Source organism: Podarcis melisellensis (genome assembly GCF_964234715.1).
Source record: "Podarcis melisellensis genome assembly, chromosome: 16".
NCBI lineage: Eukaryota > Metazoa > Chordata > Lepidosauria > Squamata > Lacertidae > Podarcis > Podarcis melisellensis.
Window position 1 is genome coordinate 11,628,949 of NC_138533.1, and position 25,128 is coordinate 11,654,076.

Consider the following 25,128-nt stretch of genomic DNA (forward strand, 5'->3'; position numbering starts at 1 on the left):
TGGCCCTCTCGCCATCGCCAGCTACCTGATCCTGTTAACTGACGACTGGTGCCATATCCACACAATAGCTGTCAACGTTTCCCATTTTTAAAGGGAAATTCTCTTATTCCAAATAGGATTCCTCGCAAGAAAAGGGAAAGGTTGACAGCTATGATCCACACTGTACATTTAAGCCGCATGGCTTCCCTTGAAAAATGATGGGAACTGTAGTTTAAGGGTGCTGGAAATTGTAGCTCCTAAGGGTAAACTGCAGTTCCCAGGGTTCGGGGGGGGGGCCGAAGCCATGACTTTTAAAGGGGTAGGAATTAGCTTTTAAAAAATTTATTTAAATCATTCGAAGAGGGATGTGTGTTGGAATGAAAGAGGATAAATACAGCCCCAAATGAACAGAGTGTACTATAAGCTCTCAAAAGAAAAATAGCTACTTTCCCAGGACGGGACCCAGGCGTCCGAGCACTGCCTGCCCCCATCCCCTGCTCCCGGGAAACGTGCCTTTGCCGCCGTGCCTTAGCGGCCTCCGGTGTGCGCAGGCGCCGGGAAAGCCCGCTCATGAATAATGCAACAGCGAGTGGGAGGGACCCGCGGCGGAGCAGCCGGCCGGGCGATTCGAGAAGCGAAGGGGCGGGCTCATGCCGCGGGATCCAATAAGAAGCCTCGGTGGGGACGGGGTGGGGCTGATAACCCTCGGCGGGAGGGGGGAGTGAAGCGGGATCCAAGATGGCGGCGGCGGCAGCAGTAGGGAGGTGAGAGCGAGGCTCACTTGCGGGGTGGCGGCTATGCGGGGTAGGGCGTGGGGGGAGGGCTGCTTTCAGAATGGCTTCCCTCCCTCCCCACCGAAGACCACCAACTCTTCATTCCTCCTGAATGACCCTTCAACTTCCGGGGCTTCCCTTCAGCCCCCGCTCCCTTCCCACCGTCGCCTTATTCCCGCCCTCCAGCCCCACATGGTCTCCCCGCCCCCATTGTGCTTCCACGTCGCTTCTGGAATTGACCTCCTTCCCTCTGGGCGCCCCACAGGTGCGCGTGCTGCTCCTTGCCCCGCATCGCCAGCCCCTGCTCCCCCACCCAGCCCATGGTCCCCGAATCCCTCGCAGGACCCCTTTCCATTTCTGCACCCCCCATAAGCCCCTTCTAAGGCTTGCAGACCCCTCACGATGCAGCCACCTGCCTGCACGTCTGTCTACCTGTGCTGTGCGCACACGATGCCTTTAAAACACCCTGTGCAAAGAATCCTGGGAACTAATTTACCCTGTCAGGGATCTACAGTTCCCAGCGCCCTTAACCAACTGCACTTCCCTGGATATTTTGCGGTGTAGCTAGGCCTCCCAATGTATGGTGTGGGTGCGACCTTTCATTCATCTCCACAATTATTTTTTGTTATGAAGCAGATAATCCAATATTTCCATTCTGGCAGACTGAGTTCAGGGGACACTAGTCCAAAACCACCTAAGCAAAACCAAGGTTGGGCTTTGATTTCAAACTTAGTTTGCAAGATTCCTCTAGGGATCTGGTTTGGATGTGAGAACAGGATCTTGGACTAGATGGGCCTTTGACTTGATCCAGCTGTCATTTGTAGCCCATTGGCTAGTCCGCCGTGCTCTGTACCAGTTATTAAGAAGCACAGCACTGACCCTTTTTGCTTGTTGACCATTTTGTATGTTCTTGAGGGCTGGAAACTTTCTTTTGCTGAGATTTACAGAAAACTATGAAAATGATTTGTACTGTGGGCTGTGTTCTGCGCAGTTGTGAACACTGATCTGCACATTTTTGTGTAGCCATGGGGCTGTGCTGTAGAGCATCTGATTGGAGATGCCACTGGCAGTCAGTGTCAAGAACGCTGGGCTAGATGGACCATTCTACCAACTCAGTGCAAAGCAGCTTCCTATGTACCTGTGTTGTGTTCACAGCTCAGTGGTAGAACATCTGCTTTGCATGCAGAAGGTCCCAGGTTCATTCCACAAAATCTTTAGATAGAGCTGGAAGAGACCCCTGCCTAAAACCCTGGAGAGCTGTTGCCAGTCAGCTTAGACAAGACTGAGCTAGGCGGACCTATAGTCTGATTCTATATAAGATGGTTTCCTATGTTCCCTAATACCCATCCCAATTGTAGCTCTTGTGATTGAACCATGGCATGGTTGTGATTATTTCCCTTAGTTTTGTTTTTGTTCTGTGCTTCAAAATACTTTTCAAAATAATGTGAACCACCAAAAAGGACAGATCCCTCCCTCAAGAAACTTACGTTTTGAAAAAAGATGAGGAACCAAAAAATAAAGGGGCAGTTTTTCTTTTTATCTTTTTACTGAAACTTCCTTCAGAACTTAGTGCTTTTGCATGTGAGGTCTTGGCCAGCCCAGTGTGCTGATCCTTCTATTAGCACATGGCTCCTGCTTTCCAGCCTTTGATCACTCAGATGCAGCATGTGTGGAAACAGGCACTGACCTTCACACCAGCAATGGAGAGCTCTGTTTGCCCTTTGCACTCTCCCTGTGCCCATAGTTTTGTCTCTGGAAGCTGCTTCCTGATCACTGAATACACAGCAGATGGCTGGATCACATCTTGGCATTCTTGCTATGAATGAGTCTGTGCTTCGAGAACAGGTGTTGGCAGATTTTACAGTCGCATCTACTCTATACATTGAAAGCACTCTCATGCCTTTTTAATAGTCATGACTCCCCATTTCCTGCTCAAGAATCTTGGGATCTGTAGTTTGTTAAGGCTGCTAAGAGTTGTTGGGAGAACCTTCAAGAGCTATGATCCTCTACATCCTTCACAAAACACAGTTTCCAGAATTCTTTGGGGAAGCCTTGATTGCTCAAGTGGTATAGAAACGCTGTTCTTATTATGTATTAACATATCCAGTTATTTATTGAAGTGTTTATAGACTGCATTTTCCCAAAAAAAATATAGCAGGTTGGTATACAGTGTACAAAATTACATTAAGAGACATAAAAACATCAGTAAGAATTTCAGTAGATATTCATTGGCAAAAAGAAATCCACATTGCAAAGGCCTGTCTGAATAACACAGTTTTTTGGAGATACATGAAAGGAGGTGGAGATGATTCCTGCCAAACCTTCTCTGGCAGGAAGTTTCACAGAGCAGGGCTCACCGAAACCCAGGGGCGTGGGGGACCACGAGAAGCACCCCATTGCAGGACACCAGTGATCAAGGTAGAACGTAATGCTGAGGCAGGGCTTTCAATGTGTTGTGGATGTGAGCAATGGCTGTTTAGGCGGAATCCCACTCTGGTGTTTTTACTAAGGCCCCAAGCTCCACCATTCAGAGACAGGTATAGTAGCTGGAGAAGAGGAGGAACCACCTCCTGAGCCAGAAATGGGGATAATGTGCGTGTACAAGTACAAATCCCCTTGAATGAGGTGCATATGTGGAATTCTAACTGCCTAATTTTGAGAGAGAGAAAAGCTTTTTCTTGTTGCTGTTGTTAAATAATTAGGAACCAGAACCCCTTGTTGATGTTCTGCCAGTGCTGATTTGTGTGTGAGAGTGCATTTCTGCATGCCTGCCCAGACATATAATTTGGTTACCTACATTTTACTCTTTTATTCTGCCTTTTAATCATAATGGTTTTGTGCATTTCTAATTGGTTAGTAGATTTCAGCTGTTGTTTATCTATAGTTTTAGTTGTACACCATGTAAAGAGGTTTGTAAAAATTATGTGATTTATAAATCTCCTGCATTAAAAAAAAATCATGTTGCCTAGATCAGGCACATGTTTAGTGCTCTACAGATCCTAGCTTCGATCCCAAGTGCATGTAGGTCAGGCTGGCAAAGCTTGTTGTCTGAGACCCTGGAGAAACGATGCCAGTGTAGACAGCAGTGAGCTAGATGGAGCAGTGGTCTGCTTTGGTGTAAAGCAGTTTTCTGTGTTCCTATCTGGTGATCTTTCTTTTCGTCATTACTACACTACAGATGAGATAAGGCAATCCAGAAGCCATCTTTCAGTTGAGAGCTTGCGCAGGACCTGTGTTTTTTAAGCACTGTGGGGAAGGGCTGTAGTTTAGTGGTAGAGCATCCGCTTTGAGAGCCAGTGTGGTGTAGTGGTTAAGAGCGGTGGACTCGTAATCTGGGGAACCGGGTTCACTTCCCTGCTCCTCCACATGCAGCTGCTGGGTGACCTTGGGCCAGTCACACTTCTCTGAAGTCTCTCAGCCCCACTCACCTCACAGAGTGTTTGTTGTGGGGGAGGAAGGGAAAGGAGAATGTTAGCCGCTTTGAGACTCCTTCGGGTAGTGATAAAGCGGGATATCAAATCCAAACTCCTCCTCCTCTTCTTCTTCTTCTTCTTCTTCTTCTTCTTCTTCTTCTTCTTCTTTGCATGCAGATGGTCTCAGCAATCCTGACTACACCCCGCCCCCCAAAGGATGGTGTTTAATGCTAGAGCATGATTCTCTTAATGGCAGAGTCAAGGGTTTGAGCCACACATTGGGCAAAAGATTCCTGCATTGCTGGGGTTATGCTTGATGACCCTCATGGTCCCTTCCAATTCTATGATTCCATTATTCTATGTATCTTCTGGGGACCATTCCCATTCTCGTTTCCCTTTTTCATTGAAGCAATTGAGCAGCCCGTGTCAGTGGGATCTTAGCTTTGAAAAGGCATTCTGTGTCTGTGCTGCTTGGTCTAGGCTGGTGTAGGAATTCCAGATGACATCTGGGCCTTAAACATCCCTTTTGAGCACAATCAAGGTAGTTGTAGGATGAACCTTGTTGGCTAATGCTAGCTGGCACCTTTAGGGAGACCCTGGTCCATCTAGCTCAGTATTGTCTGCACTTACTGGCAGCAGCACTCCAGGGTTTCAGGCAGGGAGTCTGCCCTACCTCTACCTGGAGATGAATCTGGGGCCGTTTACATCAAAACGCACTTGCTGTCTCTGTGAGACAGCAGCCCTCAAGTACAACTGGTGGTGGGGAGTCTGCAAGTTAACGATGTGTTGCATGGAGAAATGTCTTCCTTCCCAATAGACTCGAGATGGCAGCTCTTGCTTGGCTAGCTCTTTCCCTGGCTGTTGTCACTGCTGTGGACAGAAGCAACTTCAAGACATGCGACCAGAGCTCCTTTTGCAAGTAAGTTGGGTGTCTTATCTCTGCTGTCAGAGGAGGACTCTCGAGTGGGGAGAGCGTTGCTTGCACTTGGGTCCTCCTTGTGGTCTTCCCTTACTGCTTGTGGTCTTCCCTTACTGTTTGACCAGTACAGTGGTACCTCTGGATGCGAACAGGATCCGTTCTGGAGCCCCATTCACATCCTGAAGTGAACGCAATCTGTGCGTGTGCTGGTCGCAATTCGCTGCTTCCGTGCATGTGTGTGTGTGACATCACTTTGAGCGTCTGCGCCAGCGGTGAAACCCGGAAGTAACGCATTCCGTTACTTCCGGGTCACTGCGGAGCACAACATGAAAACGCTCAAACTGAAGCATATTTAACCTGAGGTATGACTGTTTAAGAACAGGATACAGGACCAGGTAGGCCTCCGGCCTGATCCAGGAGGCTCTTATCTTCTTAAAATAAAAGCATCAGCCAGCCACTGGTAGCCTTAATTTTGACTCCCCCCACCGGCCAGAGTATGCCTCTGAACAGCAGTTCCTGGAAATCATTTACTGTTGTCGTCAACAGGCTTCCCACTGAGATATCTGGTTGACCAGTGTGGAAACAGGATGCTGGACTTGATGAGCAGTGTTCGTCTGATGTTCTTGTTATTTATTTCTTCATTGTATTGCTCCAAAGGAGCCCAGAGTGAAAAATAGCAGCATTAAAACACTATTACTAAAACATTTTTTTACTTAGAAACATTAAAAAAAAAAGTTTAAATGTTTGTCCTGGCTGAGGAAAAAGGACTGGCACTCATTTCCTCAACAGGATTCCTGTTCCCTAAGGAAGGAATGAAGTCCTTTCCCTGTGCCGTGAAGCTTCCTCTTGTGGCTACAAGTACAGAAACAAACAAGCTTCCTAAAATGGGAGGGGGAGATAGTAAAGTGGCCCTGATCATTTGCCTCCAGTAACCATGGTTTCCTCTCCCTAGGCGCCAGAGGAACATGGAAGCTGGGAGTTCACCCTACAGGGCGCTGCTGGAGTCGTTACAGCTCAGCCAGGATTCCATGAAGATCCAGCTCATCAATGAAGCAAACAAGGTGAATTGATGAGTTGAAACCCTAGGTAGCCAGGGTGGTGTAGTGGTTAGAGTGTTGGACTAGGACCTGGGAAATTGGGGTTCAAATCCCCACTCAGTCATGAAGCTTTCTGTGTGTCCTTGGGCCAGTCACAGTGTCTTGACGTACCTCACAGGGTCCTTGTAGGGATTAACTGAGGAGTGGGATGAAACATGCACTCTTTGGAGAAATAGGTAGGATATACCGTATTTTTTGCTCTATAAGACTCACTTTTTCCCTCCTAAAAAGTAAGAGGAAATGTGTGTGCTTCTTATGGAGCGAATGCAGGCTGCACAGCTATCCCAGAAGCCAGAACAGCAAGAGGGATTGCTGCTTTCACTGCGCAGCTATCCCTCTTGCTGTTCTGGCTTCTGAGATTCAGAAAATATATATATATATATATATATATATATATATATATATATATATATATATATATATATATATATTCCTCCTCCAAAAACTAGGGGCGTCTTGTGGTCTGGTGCGTCTTATAGAGCGAAAAATACGGTAAATGCAGTAAATAAGCTCTTCTGCTTACCTGCTTAAGAAAGCTGGAGCGGCTGGCCACATGGAGATGTCAGTCACCAACCTGGCATCCAGAGATCTGTAATTCGCAAAACACGCCTGGCACCTGGCTAATTTTGAACACTGGTTGGAGGGCATCTGCAAGAGAGACCCTGGATAACTGCTGCCCTGGAGGAGAGAGTGCTTGACTAGAGTGCCAAATTCATGACCTGGTATAAGGGGACACGGGTGGCGCTGTGGGTTAAACCACAGAGCCTAGGACTTGCCAATCAGAAGGTTGGCGGTTTGAATCCCTGCGACGGGGTGAGCTCCCGTTGCTCGGTCCTTGTTCCTGCCAACCTAGCAGTTCGAAACCACATCAAAGTGCAAGTAGATAAATAGGTACCCCTCAGGCGGGAAGGTAAACAGCATTTCCATGCGCTGCTCTGTTTCTCCAGAAGCGGCTTAGTCATGCTGGCCACATGACCCGGAAGCTGTACGCCGGCTCCCTCGGCCAATAAAGCGAGATGAGCGCCGCAACCCCAGAGTCGGTCACGACTGGACCTAATGGTCAGGGGGTCCCTTTACCTTTTTATAAGGCAGATATCCTACATCTGTGCAGCTCAGTAGAAGAACAGGTGGCTGGGGTAGAGAAGCTCACAATTTAAATCCCCCTCAGCTCTTCACTAAAAAAAACCTCCATTTGCAAGGCTGGAAAGGCCCTTATCTGAATTTTTGGAGAGCTGCTGCCAGCCAAACATAGGCCACGCTTGTAAACATACATGTACATACAGTCTCAGCTGTGGGGCTGGACCCTCAGTGTAAAACAGGGACGGGGAACCTGGGGGCCCTCCACATGTCATTGGACTCCCATCAGCCCCAGCCAGCATGGCCAGCAGTCATGTACAATGGGAGCTGTACTCCAACAACATCTGGAGGGCCACAGATGTTCCCCACCTATGGAAAAAGACAGGACTTGACCCTGCTCTCTGCCTCCAGGTCCCTCTCCTCCTCGAGCTCTACGGCTTGAAAGGGAACATGACCCGGATCCGGATCAATGAGTTGAACCCGCTCAAGCCCCGCTATGAGGTACCAGATGTGTTAGTCCAGGACCCACCCACTACCAGGTACGCAGATGGAGGGTCATTTATGCATCCTAGCTCACCGTGGGTTGTGAGGAGAAGGCACAGCGGTTTAGTGTAGGGGCAGGGAACCACAGGCCCAGGGTGGGATGGGGAATTTGCATTTGTTGCCCCACCCACTTTCCCCCTCAAGCCCCACCCACCACTTGCATGGGGCCTCCAGAAGGTCATGTCACACTTGGAAAGGTTCCCTGCTTTAAAGGGAACCCTTCCCCCTGGGGTGGGGGAGCAAAACAGCATCTGCCCTTCCTTTCTGCGCGGGAAGATCCAGCAAGATCTTGTTGGGGCCTGGTTGATTCCCCCCACAAAGTAGCAGCGGTCTATAGTGGGGCTGGGTGATATCTGATTTTCAACATCGTGATATATCACCAGCTAAGCATCGCGATATACTGATATGTCACAATGTCGGAAATAAGGATGGAGCTATGTAGAGGCATTGGTTGGATTTACAGTTTTTCCCACATGATTTTTGCATAGCAAAAAATAATATTTCCTATGCGAATCACACATATCATGATTTGCGGTTCATTGCTAGGTCAAAGATCACGTTATGAACTTGAAACCGGGTTTGGACAATACATGAATATATCGCCCAGCCCTAGTCTATAGAATAGTGCCCAGGACCTCGCATGTAGCCGTGAGGATATCTTCCTGCCCTCCCTTTGGACACTTCCCTTTCTTCATGCCACCCGCTCTGTTCTTTCCCCTTAATCCTCCCACCCCCTCCTCCCACCAAAGATTATCTGTCACAGGCCGGGACGATAACAGCGTGGAGCTGTCCCTGGGCGAGGGGAACCACAAGCTGATTCTGACGGCCAAGCCCTTCCGCATGGACTTGCTGGAAGGGCGGGAGCTGGTGCTGAGCGTCAACTCCCGGGGGCTGCTTGTCTTTGAGCACCTGCGGCAGCGGAAGGACTCGTGAGTACTGGGGCCGTCGGCACAGGGGAGAGGGAGGGGAATGCTGTTCCTGGCTTCTAGGCAGCTTCTGTCTTCCTCAAACGAAAAAGCTCAAGCAAAGAAACAAGGGAAAGGGGATCTGTCAACGGACAAGATTGGGGTGTACCTGACAGGTGGGAGCCTGCTGCTTTCAAGTCTTCTAGGAAAAGCGGCTGACCTGGGGAAATGGGGTGTAGAAAGGAGAGGTTGACCTCCTCTTCCAATTTACATCCTTTCCCTCCCTATGGGTCTACCCTTCCCATTCCAGAATGGGTTGGGAAAGATATTTGGTATGAGGCAGGAGTCCTGATTTGTGGAAAGCGGGGACGGCCTGTTTCATAGAATAATAATTTGTAGAGTTGGGCGGGACCCAAAGAGTCATTTAGTCCCAACCCTCTGCAATGCAGCTAAATAACCCTTTTAGCTGCAGTCCTCTTTTTCCTCCGGCAGGAGCAAGGGGTGCTCCCAGTGAGCTATGTAAGTGCTTCACAGGTGTCTGCAAAAGGGGCCTGTGCCAGAAGCCTTTCTGGATGTGTTTTTAACTCCGCTTTCTCATTGGGAAGTGCCACCAGGCAAGACCTGGTAAGAAGATGGGGCTCTGTGGTGCTTTTCATCTCCAGCCTCCCACCAGCGGGGGGCACTGTAGTGATGTCTCAACCTCCATTTGGGGCTGGGCGAGTGAGCAAAGGCCTCTTTGTATGGGTTTCACACCCTCTCTTTGGGACACAAGGCCAGAAGTTTCTATCATCCAGGATGTTGGAGAAGAGGGAGGGGTATAGCTTAGGTCAGCCTTCCCGACCTGGTGCTCTCTGGGTGGTGCTGGACTATGGCTCCCACCAGGCACAGCCCAGTGGTCAGTGGTGATGGGAATTGTAGTCCAGCAGCATCTGGGTGAGCTGTGCTGCAGTGAGATCTCGGAGGCGGAACTACGTCATCTCCAAGATCTCTTCCAGCTCTGTGATTCATTCTCTAGAGCGAGAGCATGTCACAACCACATCTCTTCAAGGCTAGGAGACCTGCTTCCTCTGCTGTTGGGACTCCAAATCCCATCAGCCTCAGCTGTCCCGGCTGGGTCTGATGGGAACTGAAGTTCAAAGTGTCTGGAGGATACCAGGTTGGGGGAAGACTGCTAGGGAAAGCAGCAGGCTTTCTGTGCAAGGGGTGGGAAGGGGGTCTCAGTTTACCCACCCTCCCCCCCTTTTCCCTACCCTGCTCCCCAGCCCCGGTTGTCCTGGAGGGGAGAGCAGGGCCATTTTCAGGGGTGGTTGGGGGGCTGGCTGGAGGGATGTGTCTCTACGTCTCTGGGATTCCTTGCACTGACTCTCGTTGTGTTTTCTGTTTTTGTTGGTTTGTGCCTCCCCCTCCCGCTCGGCCCCCCCAGTTTCTCGGATAAAGTTAGTAGCACGGTCGTTAGCATTTGGGATAGGATCAAGAACCTTTTCTCTAGGTAAATCTGCAGCTTCTGCTACTGTTTCTAAAACCTTCCCCACCCACCCCTGCCGCCGCCTAGACAGTGGCACTGCCATTCCCTGCCCACCTTTACCTGTGCCGTATTTGGGAATCCCTGTGGTTAGCTGCTGGCCTCTTGAATCCTTGAGAGGTGTGTGGCAGCCTTTAGCTCTGTTTCCAAGGTGTGCATGAATGCATTTGACTGTCCCGATTCTCGCAAACCTTGCCTTGAGTAAGTTCATGAAGTTGAATTGCAACTCATTGCTGGCAGCAGCCAAATCAAAGTGTCCTTGTTAAAAATAAAAGTAAAAAGTCTGGGTGTGATCTAGCCAGAGTTAAGTCATTTTACTTTCAACATAGTAAAGTTGAAACCCAATGCTTAGGTTTATTCTGTTTTTCCTGAAATTATATTATTATCATTGTTGTTACTACCCCATCAGTGTACATGGCATCTTAACAGCAGTACATAGGGAGGTGTGGGGAACCTGTGGCTTTCCAGATGTTGCTGAACTACAACTCCCATCATTACTGACTTGCTAGGGCTGATGGGAGCTGCAGTTGAGCAACATCTGGAAGGCCAAAGTTTCCCCACTCCTGACATAGGCAGCCTAAAATCTTTAGACAGTGGAGAATTACAGCAAATGGGAGGGAAAGGGTTTGGGCAGAATCCTGGGTTTGGGTTAGGAATGAGGACTGGGAGGATGAGCTCAATAGCCTTGGGGTGAATGGGATTTTAAACAGGATTTGAATAAAAAGGAAGAGGAAGCTGCCCTACCTCCAGCTCAGTATTGTCTACACCGACTGGCAGCAATTCTCCAGGGTTTCAGGCAAGGGACATTCCCAGCCCTAACTGGAGATGCTGGGGACTGAACATGGCACCTTCCGCATGCCAGGCAGATGCTCTGCCACTGAGCTATGGCCCTTGCTCACACATACCCATGCTCAGAGAGATGACGTTCTAGGCATAAAGGCATCAAAGCATGCTTCATTTTGGCTGGATCATGTCCTTTTGTCCTTGTCGCCTATGATTTCTAACTCTGTCCCAGGGTGTCAGGTACCGTATTTTTCGCTCTATAAGACGCACCAGACCACAAGACACACCTAGTTTTTGGAGGAGGAAAACAAGAAAAAAAAATTCTGAATCTCAGAAGGCAGAACAGCAAGAGGGATCGCTGTGCAGTGAAAGCAGCGATCCCTCTTGCTGTTCTGGCTTCTGGGATAGCTGCGCAGCCTGCATTCGCTCCATAAGACGCACACATATTTACCCTTACTTTTTAGGAGGGAAAAAGTGAATCTTATAGAGCAAAAAATACGGTAACTCTTTCACACATTTTGTTTGCTTGCTCTTTAAGCAGAAACACAAAGGTAGTGTGCAAATGAGGCAAATAGATATCCAGATATGATACAAATGCATACCAAAGAATTATTGTGGCACCTTAAAGCAGGGGTGGAGAACATCAGTGGCCTTCCTAATGGTGCTGGACTACTACTCCCATTTCCCCCGATCATTGGCCATGCTGACTGGGGGCTGGTGGGAGTTGGAGTCCAACAGTGTCTGGAGGGCCACAGGTTGCCCACCCCTCCTTAAAGGCTTACGTCAGTGTTTCCCAAACCTGGGTCTCCAGTTGTTTTTGGCCTACAACTCCCATCACCCCTAGCTTTCAGGACCAGTGCTCAGGAATGATGGGGATTGTAGCTCAAAAACAGCTGGAGACCCAAGTTTGGGAATCGCTGGCTTACATGCTTATTGTGGCACAGTTTCATGTCTCTTGAGTCCGCAAAAACATCTGCCGTGCTAAAAGCGCAATATTCAGAGATAAACGTGTCCCTAAATTCAGTGAGGTTTACTCCCAGGTAAGTGAGTATGGGATTGTAGCCTAAAATTATTAGTCTTGTGTCAGGGGTTAGCCTATGTGGTGCCCGTTGTTGAGACTCCAGCTCAGCTAGCATGGCCACCAATCAGGGATAATGGGAGTTGTAGTCCAGCAATCTCTGGAGGGAGCCTCATTGTCTGCCACTGCTTAAAGGTCCTGCAATATTCTTCTATCTGTACGTCATGCAGTTAAAGGACTGTTTTAAGAGTGCCATAGCTGGTTGCCACGTCTTTAGATTATGCCGGGTGGCAATGCTGGGCAGGGGTGGAGACCCTGTGGCCCTCCAGTTGTTGTTAGACTCCAACTCCCATCAGCCCTAACCACCATGGCCAATTGTTAGGGATGCTGGGAGTTGTAGTTCAACAATGTTCTCAGGCTCCATCAGCCCCAGGCAGCATAGCCAGTGGTCAGGGACGATGGGAGCTGTAGTCTAGCAATTGTTAGGGATGCTGGGAGTTGTAGTTCAACAATGTTCTCAGGCTCCATCAGCCCCAGGCAGCATAGCCAGTGGTCAGGGACGATGGGAGCTGTAGTCTAGCAATTGTTAGGGATGCTGGGAGTTGTAGTTCAACAATGTTCTCAGGCTCCATCAGCCCCAGGCAGCATAGCCAGTGGTCAGGGACGATGGGAGCTGTAGTCTAGCAATTGTTAGGGATGCTGGGAGTTGTAGTTCAACAATGTTCTCAGGCTCCATCAGCCCCAGGCAGCATAGCCAGTGGGACGATGGGAGCTGTAGTCTAGCAATTGTTAGGGATGCTGGGAGTTGTAGTTCAACAATGTTCTCAGGCTCCATCAGCCCCAGGCAGCATAGCCAATGGTCAGGGACGATGGGCGCTGTAGTCTAGCAGCATCTGGTGGGCAAAAGGTTCCCCATCTCTGGTTTACTGCCATGTAATGTGTGGACAAAGTATTGCGATCGTATCCGCAATTTGCAGGCTGTGAGAAGCCTAAGAGACCAGCCTTGATGTCAGATTCAACTTTCTGATATGTTTCTTATGGTCTCGCAAAGAAAACAAATGAAGTGAAATTCCCGAATGTTTATCTTTTGAAGTAACGTGTGCCAGTGTAGGAGACCAAGACCCATTTTGCCACTCATTGTGTATAATGCATTTCTAGTTGCAGAAATGTTGGACTTTTTATTGCCTCTTTTGGTTATTCTCCTTGCTGTTTGGTATCAGGAGGTTGCTGCTAATAGAAATTGTTTCATATTGGAGAGGGAGCTACGCTTTTAAGTCCTTGCCAAAAGGACAATTCTGATGGGCCGCTTGCTGCTGTCTCTATTTCCGTGTAGACCATGTTTAGTCCTAGATGAGAGCTTGCGTACTTCCAAACCCGTGGCCCTGCAGGATTTCCTTTAAACTCACACGCCGTGCATCAGGGGTTTTATGTATGGCTTGGTGACAGCAATCCAATACATGAGAAGAGCCTTCCTTAGATGTTTTTCTCCCTTAAAAAGTCCATAGAGTTGAAACTGGAAGTTGGAAGAAAGATGTCCTGTTTCAGCTCCATGGGCTTTTTAAAGTCTTAGATTAATTCCGCTATATGTGACTTTTACCCAGATCTCTCGGAAAACAAGGTCCGTGCGTCTGTGTTTTTCTCTTTCTGTCTTGTGGGGGGCAGCGGGGAGAGATCCAGCTGAGGGGAGAGAGAAGTGGCTGGTGGAGGACCCTCACTCAAAATTCCAAATGTGCCCCCAAGCATTAAAAAGTTGATGTGCCCCAGTCTGAGGGGAACCATTGGCCTTCTAGATGCTGCTGGACAACAAATCCCATTGTCCCTGACCATTGGACCACAGTGGGTGGGCCACAGATTCTCAAGCCTAAGTGAAGACCTACACACACACACACACACACACACACACACACACACACACACATGTAGCGCGCAGTTCCACTCTCTGAGAAGTGAGTGTAGTTTTCCAAATTTTGCAGCACCTTGGAATGCATTCCATACTGCTTACCTGCCCAGGGGGACCCCTTGGCACATCTGCTGATGAACCCACATGCATTTCAGAGGATATCTGAGTGAGCAAGTGCTCTGATTGTTCAAGGAGCCAACTGTGCTTGTTTAGGGTGCCATCTTGTTTATGTGCTATCTAGCTGTTGCCCCACGCAAACCAAGTGTGCCGAGAACACATGCAATATCCCTCTTCTCTATTCTTTATGGGGTAAGGATAGTAATTCCTGGGGCAGCCGCTCCACTGTAAGACCTCTGAGGCCACAACCCCAGGCACACTTGCATCTTGAAGTTCAAACTCACTGAACACCACAGGGCTTGCTTCTGAACTGACATGCATTAGACCTGCCTGGCTTAGTTGTTTGGCCGTCTGGGTTTTCATCAGCTGCTTGTTAGATGTGCAGATGAAGAAATAACATTTCTAATGAGAAAACCACCCTTGCAAATAAGCCTAGAGCAGGCATAGGCAAACTCGGGGGCCCCAGATGTTTTGGGACTACAACTCCCATCATCCCTAGCTAACGGGACCAGTGGTCAGGGATGATGGGAATTGTAGTCTCAGAACATCTGGAGGGCCAAGTTTGCCTGTGCCTGACCTAGAGGCGCAACTGCAACACCCCCTTCTTTAGGCGCAGGACGAAAAGCGGCCAGTCCAGAATGGGATTGGCAACCATTTCCAAGAGCCCAGTGGGTTTGGAGCCGAGGGAACCAGAGCCTGGTTTGCACTGTCCTCTGCCCCACAGCTGCCCACACTTCCCCTTCCCCTGCTAACTGGCTGGGCTGTGAATTGGTGTGTGCTGTGCTGCTTGTAGTGGACTAAGGGTTCCAGCATTTCATTTGGGCTAGGACAAAGTTGGGATTTTGGTTTCCTTTTCCTTTCAAGCTGCCTGGATGGGGTCATGGGGTAGGTGGGGATTCTAGGGCTGAGCCTTCCTTTCTCCCCCTCCCTTATTTTCTTCCAGAGAACCACCAAAGGAACCAGCGTCAGAAGGGGAGGGGGCTGCTGAAGCCTCGGATGCCCCTTCGTCAGCAGAACAGGAGTCTACAGAGAAAACCGAGCAGGTGATCACAGGGTGGGAAAGGGGTTCACCTGCAGTAGCAGTGAGGAACCTATGGGCCTCCTGGTGATGGGGGGGCTCCAGCATGAAGCCCCAGCAACCTTGGCCAAAGGGTGAGGGGAGCTGTGCTCACCGACATCAGATTCTTCACCCCTGCTCTGCAGGGAATAAGGGAGCTGAATGCTGAACCATAATGACTGTGAAGTGAACCACAGTCATGCCAAGCCATGGTTTTTAATGAAGTGAATGAGCCTCTTGGGCTCACTCACTCTTCCCCCAGCCCTGCTCCGAGGAAATCAAAAGCTTCCAGTTCCAGTTTTGCTTAACCACAGTTTGTTGGATTCCAAGACTGAGAAGCAGTTAACAATAACTGTGGTTTGCGTGAAGCATGTCAACTTGAAATGGTGGCTTGAATTTCCTTTGTGTTGTTCTCGCAGGGTGAGGAAGCACCCAAAGGGGCTAGTGAGACAGAAGAGGAGCCAGGATCTTGGGAGGAAACATTCAAGACACACACGGACAGCAAGCCCAATGGTAAAGTCCTGTTAAGGAAGGCAATCCCAGAAGCGTTTTGTTACTGCCCACTTGGGTTAATGGACCATGGTTTCAGATCCTGGTTTAGTAGCCTCTTGCAAACCATGGTTTGTTGCCAGTGCTGCCAAACCCTGCTTTGGTATTGAAGTGTAAGACACCTTAATGCTGCTCCACTTGCCTTCTTCCTAGCCCCGCCCCCTTCTCACTCTCTCTCTTTCTGCAGGTCCAACATCCGTGGGGCTAGATTTTTCGTTCCCGGGTGTGGAGAACGTGTATGGGATCCCAGAACACGCAGACTACCTCCGGTTGCGAACCACTGAGTAAGCCTGGGGCCTGACAGTGTTAATAGCAATGGTGGTGGGGTACCCTGCGCATGCGCACGCACCCCCCCGATGGAGCTTAAGCAGTTGCAGGAGGGTTCTATGTGCGTGCCATAGAGATTGGGGGGGGGTGAATGGTGTGCTGCTTTCCTAGGCACCCCAAATGGTGTCACGAGTATCAGGGAGGCAGCTGTGCCATTGGATTCTCCCTGCATTTCCCCCTACTGTTTCTAATTGCCAAATCCTTGGCAGGGGAGGGGACCCATACCGCCTCTATAACCTGGATGTCTTCCAATACGAACTTTATAACCCCATGGCTCTCTATGGCTCTGTTCCTGTCCTGCTGGCCCATAATCCCCAGCGCACTCTGGGCATCTTTTGGCTCAACGCGGCGGAGACCTGGGTGGACGTCACCTCCAATACAGCAGGCAAGGTACTGTTCCTCCAAGGGCGCGTCACCCCTTTTACTCCTTGTGTAAAACATGTTTTCATTCCTGCGTTGCAGGGAGTTGGACTAGATGACCCTTGCTGTACCTTCCAACTCTATAGTTCTAGGACAAGGAGATGGCTATATTTTTCCTTTTTTAAAAAAATAAATTTTATTAGTTTCCATTCAATTATACATTTCATCTCGAATACAACAAATCATAGCTGGTTTTTTTTGCTTCCTTCAGTGTCTCTGAAAATCATCCATATTTATACCTTTAATACACATTCCTTCTTTCGCATTGCCATTGTTCCCCCTTGCTCCTTATTTTTAATAAACAATACTTATTTGTTTTTTTACAGTGCCTCTTGAAATCCCACTAGCGTTATATTTACACCACATATGTTTTTCAGATAATCCACCATTTTTCCCCAGTCCTCGATGAACTTTTGGTCTTTAGTGTATCTAATTTTCCCAGTTAATTTGTCCAATTCCGCATAGTCTATCAATTTTGATCTCCATTCTTCTATCGTCGGTATCTCCTCTTGTTTCCACTTCTGGGCCAACAGGATTCTGGCTGCCGTTACAGCATATTGGAAAAGAGATGGCTATATTTTTCCTCCACTGTTGGCCATAGTATTCTTCCAAATACCAATTGCTCGGAATCACAGATGGGGAGGGTTATTGTCACGCTCCTGACATGCTTGCAGGCTTCCCAGAGATCTACATCTGTTTGGCCACTATGAGAACAGGGATGCTGGACTAGATGGGCCTTTGGCCTGGTCCAGCAGGACTCCTCTTACATCCTCCCTAGCTGAGACACATCGCACGCACCTGCATGAGACCCAAAGCAAATTGAGGTCTATTGACTTATTCCTCATCCAGCTATAATGCAAACTATGGGCTGCATCTGCACTATACATTCAAAGCACTGTGATACCCCTTTGGCGGTCACGGCTTCCCCCAAAGGATCCTGGGAACTGTAGTTTGCTAAGGGTGCCGAGAGTTGCTAGAAGACTCCTGTTCCCCTCACAGAGCTGTAGTGTAATTCCCAAAGTTCCCAGGGAAGGTGGATTGATTGTTAAACCAATCTGGGAAATGTAGCTCTGTGAGGGGAATAGAAGTCTCCCAACAACTCTCTGCTCCCTTTACCAGTTCCCAGGATTATTTGGGGGAAGCCATAACGGTTAAAGTGGTATTGTAGTGCTTTGAATGACTAGTGCGGATGTGGCCATAGTTTCTTCTTCCGTTTCTTTTTCCATTATTAGTTGGTCTTTTCCACTTTGCTTCAGAACTGGCATCTCTATAGTGAGAGGAGCCTCCCCCAGTTTCAGTCCTGCTGGCTTCGAAGGAACAGAGCTGTCAGCTCCTAATCTATCACCCGTGCAATGTCCACAATAGCTAGCTAGGATGAACATTTCATTTGCCTCCCTGCCCATGTGTATTTCAGTGGCAGTTGAAAAGGGGATGAAGCACAACACCTTTGGCAATCTTCCCCCTGCTGCTGGTAGCTTGAAAGCGATCCTTATTGGAAGAGTGGCTATTTTGCATCCTTTAAAACACAGAACTGAAATCTGTGTGTAAGCTCCCCTGGTAAAGTGCCTTTTATCAAGCACACACATAGACACCCAATGCAAGCCATTCTGATTACCCACAATACTCAGGTGTCAAGTGCACTTGGCTCTCCCAGACCCAGGAAGAAGGGGGCAGAGGCAGGTGGATGCCAGGGGCTGACCTGGTTCAGGTTGTCATGGCAAAGTGGCCTGCTGCAGAAGAGGAAGACAAGGCAATGCATGAAAGCTTGTTTATGTAAAGCCAAACTATGGCTTGTTATTCCACCTGAGCTGATTGAATAGTTTGTCACCAGAGCCATCTTTCCCATAGGGCTTAGTGGTGCATTCTGCCAGGGTGCCGGCCTCTCAGGGGCGCCCCAGCAAGTGGGAGAGCTGTGCAGCTTTGCCAGTGGTCTCCCCTTTCCCTGCACGCCCACCTGTTGTGCCCCGCCAACCATAAGGCTGGCAGGCGTGCAGCTTCCCTCCCAAGCCTCTGCAAGGATCGCTCTCCCACAGCAGCATGGTGGAGAGTTGCCCCCCCCCATGGCTTGCAGTGCATAGCTACGGCCACCCCAAAACTATCCATGGTAATTTGGGGGCGCTGGGTGTATATTTGCACCCCGGCACAGCATCTGCTAAAGACGGCCCTGTTTGTCACCCCTAAACTCTTTCACAGACTCTGTTTGGGAAGATGTTGGATTACATGCAAGGAGGAGGCGAAACTCCGCAGACAGATGTTCGCTGGATGTCTGAGAGCGGGATCATAGATGCGTTTCTCTTGCTGGGGCCTACGCCCAATGACATCTTCCGGCAGTATGCATCCCTCACAGGTGAGTGGGACAGAGATTGTGTTTACTCTGCTTCTGGAGGAAACTGGCTTTAAACAATGGCAGGGATTCTCTATTTCCTTCTTTTCTTACCGTACTATTCCTAAGAGTAGACTGAAGTCAATGGCCATGATGAAGTTCTTTTTTAAAAAAAGATATTTTAATGAAATAAATTTTGAGTTCATCCAATAAACACAAGAGCCCCAAACAGATATACAAGTATGTAAATATCATTAAGCTTCTGCTACAATCAAATGACTATTTTCATAAAGTTCCTAACAGTATATGTAGACTAGCATTCTCTTAACAAGGCTCCATTCTCCCCCACAAAAAGCATGTCTGTTTCTCCACTATGACCCTTTCTATATTTGTTAATTTTATAATACCAATAATTTTATTATTTATACCCTGCCCAACCAGCTGGGTTTTCCCCAGCCAATCGGAGCAGCTTCCAGCACATAGAAAAACTTAATAAAATGCCAAACATTAAAAAATTCCCGATGGAATTCAACCATAGATGCAATATCCCAAACTTTACTGTTCTGTTCCTCCAAAGTAGGGGCGCTCATATTTTTTCAAAATGTAACAATTATTCTGGCTGCAGTCAAGACTAATTTTCTGTCCCTAAGTCCATTGCTTTCAAGGGGTTTGCTTTGAGTGAGACTTAGTTGGCGGCTCCAGGACAAAGTGGGCCCAGCAGTCTGACTTGCTTTAAGGCAGCATTCTCTGGCCCACCCTCTGCGGGCATGAAGACGGGCAGGTGTCCTCGGCTGACCTTCCTTTCTCTCAGGAACCCAGGCCCTTCCTCCGCTCTTCGCCCTGGCCTATCACCAGAGCCGCTGGAACTACAACGACGAGGAGGACGTGAGCACAGTGGACAACGGCTTTGACGAGCACGACATTCCGTACGACGTCATCTGGCTGGACATTGAGCACGCTGACGGCAAGCGCTATTTCACCTGGGATCCCAACAAGTTCCCCCGCCCTCGGGAAATGCTTCAGGGCCTGGCAGCCAAGAGGCGCAAGGTGAGGTTTGAGGATATGTCCCTATCTCTGGGACACAGGTGGCGCTGTGGGTTAAACCACAGAGCCTAGGACTTGCCTATCAGAAGGTCGGCAGTTCGAATCCCCACGACGGGGTGAGCTCCCGTTGCTCGGTCCCTGCTCCTGCCAACCTAGCAGTTTGTAAGCACCTCAAAGTGCAAGTAGATAAATAGGTACCACTCCGGTGGGAAGGTAAGCGGCGTTTCCGTGTGCTGCTCTGGTTCTCCAGTACCGGCTTAGTCATTCTGGCCACGTAACCAAGAAGCTGTACGCCAGCTCCCTCGGCCAATAAAGCGAGATGAGCACCACAACCCCAGAGTCGGTCACGACTGGACCTAACGGTCAGGGGTCCCTTTACCCTAGCTCTTAAGTTTCCCTGCAGGGACCTTGGAGCTTCCGCACACCCCACGATCATCTGACGTGTACCAGACATTAATGACATGTAACCATGGGCCTAGAGCCTGGGTGGGAACCTCCGGCCACAATATGGCCCTCCAGGCCTCTCTATCTGGCCTCCGCCCATTTCTGCATCTGATCTGGCCCTCCACTGGCATGTGGCCCTCAGAGGGTTACCTAGAAGGGAATGCGATCCTAGTGCTGAAAATGCTTCCCCACCCCTGCCTTGTTGTTGGCATCCATCTGTCCAGAGAGACAATGGAGTGTGCTTCCAGGGGTGAATTCAAACTGCTGTGTTAGCAACTTAGAACTGACCTCCCTGGGGCACAAGCCTGGACAGGGTGTAGGGAGGTCCTGGGCTGCCCAGAAGACAAGACCCTCCTCTTGGTCTCTCTGGTGTGGTCCAAAGGAAAGCAGAGCAGACTTGGCTGCAGGAGTTGTTGGAGGGAGGTGTACAAGGAGTCATCCCGCCGTTTTAGGGACTCCACTCCGGATTTCTGTAGGGTTTACTCCTTGGCCTTTTCTTCTCCCCAAGATATCCTGCAAGGCAGCGGAGAAGAAGGATCAGAGTTTTCCTTCTCCTAGATGGGCTACCTTCCCAGAGGGACAAGCCCCACCTGCCCCTCACTTCCCTCTGCAGCACATGCAGAAACCACCTTATTGACCGTCGGACCCACCACAGTAGAACCTCAGGTTACAGACACTTCAGGTTACAGACTCCGCTAACCCAGAAATAGTACCTCGGGTTAAGAACTTTGCTTCAGGATGAGAACAGAAATTGTGCTCTGGCGGCGCGGCAGGCAGCAGCAGGAGGCCCCATTAGCTAAAGTGGTGCTTCAGGTTAAGAACAGTTTCAGGTTAAGAACAGACCTCCAGAATGAATTAAGTACTGGTACCACTGTATTGGTATCGCCTGCTCAATCCTCCAGAACCTGCAGCGGAAGTCCCTAGCTCACCGAGGGTTTGAGACCCATCCAGCTTCAGTGCCCTGCATAGCAGTCTCCCCTGTCTCTTGCAAACCCAGAATAAATGACGCAGAGGAAGACAAACAATTTGAATTTGGTCTTTCTCAAGGCAGGGGGCAGTTCTAGGCCCAACCACTTTCATCCCTGGTTTTTCTCAACTCAGATGGTGAGCATTGTGGACCCGCACATCAAAGTGGACAGTGCTTATCGGATCCATAACGAGATTCGCTCCCGGGACTTTTATGTCAAGACAAAGGACGGCAGTGACTACGAGGGCTGGTGTTGGCCAGGTGAGGAAAGCGAATTCGGTTGGTGAGGCAGGAGACTTGTTTTGCTGTACCCCTGGCATTTGGGGCCAGCCCCGACTGGCAGTCATGTGGGCCAGCCCACTTGAGTGGCAAACCCCTGAGTGCCTTGAAAGGGCAGCGGATTCTCAGCTTTTGTTATACATTTATAGCAGCCATCAGAATTTCCCGTGGGAAAAGCTGCAAAGACAATAGGAAATCAAATAAAGTAGGTTTACTTAAGGGAGCTGAGGGAACAACTAAATATTGTAAACTGAACAGCTATGCTTAGAGACAAAGAAAGATTTAGAGAAGCTATAAATGGTTGGACTCTAGTAACCCAATATTTAAAGAAACCTAAAACTAGCAATCTCAGGAGAAGGAATACATCACAAGTGGCCCTCCTGATGTTGCTGAACTACAACTCCCATCATTCCTCTTGGTTTGCCACACTGGCTGGGGCTGATGGGAGCTGGATCCAAAAACTTCTGCAGGGCAGGCACCACATTGACTAGCCCTGGAATAGATTGTATGCATTTTTTAATATAATTTACACACACACACCGAAATGTGGCTGGATTATGGCCAATATTTAATTTTGTAAATACAGTGGTACCTTGGAACTCGAACGGCTTGGCTCCTGAACAAATGGGCTCCCAAACTCCACAAACCAAGAAGTAAGTGCTTTGGTTTGCGAACGTTTTTTGGAAGCCGAACGTCCAATGCGGCTTCCACTTTAGTGCAGGAAGCTCCTGCAGCCAATCAGAAGCCACGCCTCGGTTTTTGAATGGTTTCGGGAGTCGAACCGACTCCCAGAATGGATTAAGTTTGAGAACCAAGGTACCACTGTAACTGACTATTCAGTGGCAATTTTAAAATCTATATATGCTTTATAATATTTAAGCTATTAAGTAAATCTTAGGAGATCTTGACAAGCAAACCACTCAGAAATATGCATACGTCTACCAGCAGTTCCATAACAACAATTTTACTGATTTATGTTTCTTAATATATTGCACTGTATTGATTATTTAATTGTTTATAGTGCACAATACATACTGTTTATCATTAATTTTATATACTGCTTGACTATAGGTAACCTCAATGAAAGTGGTTTACAGAAAAGAATAAAGCAGCAAGATTCGTAGTAAAAACAAAACATTTTTAAAAACCAGCAATAAACTAAAAACACATCATTTTATTCTGCTTTTTTTTTAAAAAAAAAGAACTATCATGTGTTGAATATTTGTTAAATCAAAATGGAAGGGTCTGGCCTAACTCTTTGCCTCCTTCTGCCCAGGCTCAGCAGGCTACCCGGATTTCACCAACCCAGAGATGCGTGCCTGGTGGTCCAGTATGTTTGGCTACGACCACTATGAGGTAGGCAGGTGGTTCGCCTCTTTAGCCAGGGCCTTTTCAACTCTGGCTCCGGCCTGGTGGAACGCTCTGCCTCATGAGACCAGGGCCCTGCAGGATCTGATTTCTTTCCGCAGGGCCTATAAGACAGAGTTGTTCCGCCTGGCCTTTGGCTTGGAGCCAATATGATTCCCTCCCTCCCTCTTTTTTTTTCTTTTCCTTTCTCCTCCTGTGATGAGGTTTCAGTATTTTAATTTTGTTTTTAAGTTGTATTCATTCAATTAGTTTTTTTAATTGCTTATTAGCTGCCCTGAGCCCTTGGCTGGGGATGGCGGAGTATAAATAAAAATTATTATTATTATTATTATTATTATTATTATTATTATTATTAAGCAGGCCTCTCTTCAGTTTTGGCGCAGATAGCCCTTCCTGGGTCCTCCCCGCCAATTGACTTTCCCTCTCCTTCGGCTTCAGGGTTCCATGGAAAACCTCTACACCTGGAACGACATGAACGAGCCCTCTGTCTTCAACGGCCCTGAAGTGACGATGCACAAGGACGCCGTGCACCAAGGGGGCTGGGAGCACCGTGACATTCACAACTTGTATGCATTCTATGTGGTGAGCGCTGCCTTCCTTTCCTACTCCCCCTTTCTGGGCCAAGAAAAACTGAAGTCCACGACATGACCGGTCTGTTTACGAATGAAACAGCTTTTGCTAGCTTGCTCCCCTCCAGGGTGGCTGGGGTTGATGGGAATTGTAGTCCAAAGCATCTGGAGGGAACCGGGTCGGTGAAGGCTGGTTTGGAACATCTCTCTCGTCTGGTCTTCCAAGGAACTCAAGTGGGCTGGGAAGTAGATCAGGATCTGCAGGAAAGATCGCTGGATGCTTGCGGACGTATTTCTTATTCCCATGGCCAGGGGTCAGGGTTGATGGGAATTGAAGTCTACCAGGCAGAGAGCCTTCTCGGTAGTGGCACCCGCCCTGTGGAACACCCTCCCATCAGATGTGAATAAAGATCTATCTGACTTTTAGAAGATATCTGAAGGCGGCCCTGTTTAGGGAAGCTTTTAACATTTGATGAATCATATTATTGCTTTTAACATTTGATGAATCAGAGTGGCTGGGGAAACCAGCCAGATGGGCAGAGTATAAATAAAATTATTATTATTATTATTATTATTATTATTATTGGTAGGGGGTGGCACAGGCTTCTCAGGTACAGGACCTGGGAGACCCCCTAATCCCCACTCAGCTGTGAAGCTCTTGGGCAGCCTTGGGCTAGACACTGTCTCTCGACCTGACCTAACTCAGAGGGTGTTGTGAAGACAAAATGGGGAGGAGAACCATGGATATCACCTTGAGTTCCTAGAGGATAGGTGGGATAGTGAATGAATGAGGTCACCTAGTAAACTTTGTGGCTGAGGGAGAGTCAATCCTAGGTCTCTCTGGTCTAAGTTCTAACTGCTAGAGCACCTTTGAGGAAACTAAGCAGGCATGAATCTGAACAGTACTCTGGATGGGAGACAGACAAATCATAACTTCTAAAATTTAAGAGTTGGATAAATTATGGCCAATTAGGTTGTTGCATTCCCCGCACAGATTGGTGCAATTCCTCTTCTACATAAAAACGATTGATTACAGTTCTGCACACTTTTGTTAGTCACGAGGAGGGGCAAGGCGGTGAGCCAAGCTTCTCAGATTTCAACAGCCCCTCGCAGGAATCCAAGCATGTAGAGCCATGAGGGCTAGAAGCTTGCTTTATTTTTTAAAACCACAAAGCAGAATTCTGCACCTAGAACCACATTCTGCGCTTGGTCCTGCGTTCCGTCAGAATCATAATATATATACATGTGCCATATTCTGTTTGATGAGGGAGGCATGGGCTGCAAGGTTTCTGGGCTTGGGTTCGGGTGTTAAGTTTGATCACGGTTTGAAGTGTCCCCATAACACTTCTTTTTTTCCCCCACTGCCGGCAGCAAATGGCAACAGCGGAGGGGCAGGTGAAACGGTCGGGAGGCTTGGAGCGTCCGTTTGTGTTGACTCGCGGCTTCTTTGCGGGCTCACAACGCTACGGTTAGTGGTGCATGAGATGGGAGGAGGCATTGCTCAGTGACAGAGCACCTGCTTTGCATGCAGAAGGTCCCAGGTTCGGTCCCCCGTGGCACCTCCAGGTTGGGCTGGGAAAGACTCCCCATCTGAAACCCTGGAGAGCTGCTTCCAGCCATTGGAGACCGTCCTGAGCTACCTGGACTGATGGACTGGCCCTGTACAATATGGCTTACTGTGCAGCAGACCTGTAGGAAGAAAGGCGGGATATATTTGACAAATAAATAAGACAGA

The 25,128-nt window shown here is 48.7% G+C and overlaps 1 protein-coding gene across 2 annotated transcripts in view; it reads left to right on the forward strand.

Moving 5' to 3' along the window:
- The first annotated feature begins 693 nt into the window (after nucleotides 1-693).
- Nucleotides 694-25,128, forward strand: part of GANAB (glucosidase II alpha subunit) — a 37,503-nt gene continuing 13,068 nt past the window's right edge. Inside the window, exons 1-16 of one of the 2 annotated variants that reach the window (XM_081891376.1) lie at nucleotides 694-743; nucleotides 4,983-5,084; nucleotides 6,037-6,145; nucleotides 7,670-7,797; nucleotides 8,551-8,730; nucleotides 10,130-10,195; nucleotides 14,990-15,089; nucleotides 15,523-15,616; nucleotides 15,840-15,936; nucleotides 16,189-16,369; nucleotides 18,593-18,746; nucleotides 19,534-19,769; nucleotides 21,312-21,438; nucleotides 22,733-22,812; nucleotides 23,263-23,406; nucleotides 24,765-24,861. In XM_081891376.1, coding sequence (XP_081747502.1) covers nucleotides 718-743; nucleotides 4,983-5,084; nucleotides 6,037-6,145; nucleotides 7,670-7,797; nucleotides 8,551-8,730; nucleotides 10,130-10,195; nucleotides 14,990-15,089; nucleotides 15,523-15,616; nucleotides 15,840-15,936; nucleotides 16,189-16,369; nucleotides 18,593-18,746; nucleotides 19,534-19,769; nucleotides 21,312-21,438; nucleotides 22,733-22,812; nucleotides 23,263-23,406; nucleotides 24,765-24,861 — 1,921 coding nt within the window. In that variant the 5' untranslated portion in view covers nucleotides 694-717. The remainder of the gene's footprint in view (nucleotides 744-4,982; nucleotides 5,085-6,036; nucleotides 6,146-7,669; nucleotides 7,798-8,550; nucleotides 8,731-10,129; nucleotides 10,196-14,989; nucleotides 15,090-15,522; nucleotides 15,617-15,839; nucleotides 15,937-16,188; nucleotides 16,370-18,592; nucleotides 18,747-19,533; nucleotides 19,770-21,311; nucleotides 21,439-22,732; nucleotides 22,813-23,262; nucleotides 23,407-24,764; nucleotides 24,862-25,128) is intronic. The other variant, XM_081891377.1, reaches the window with a different exon arrangement.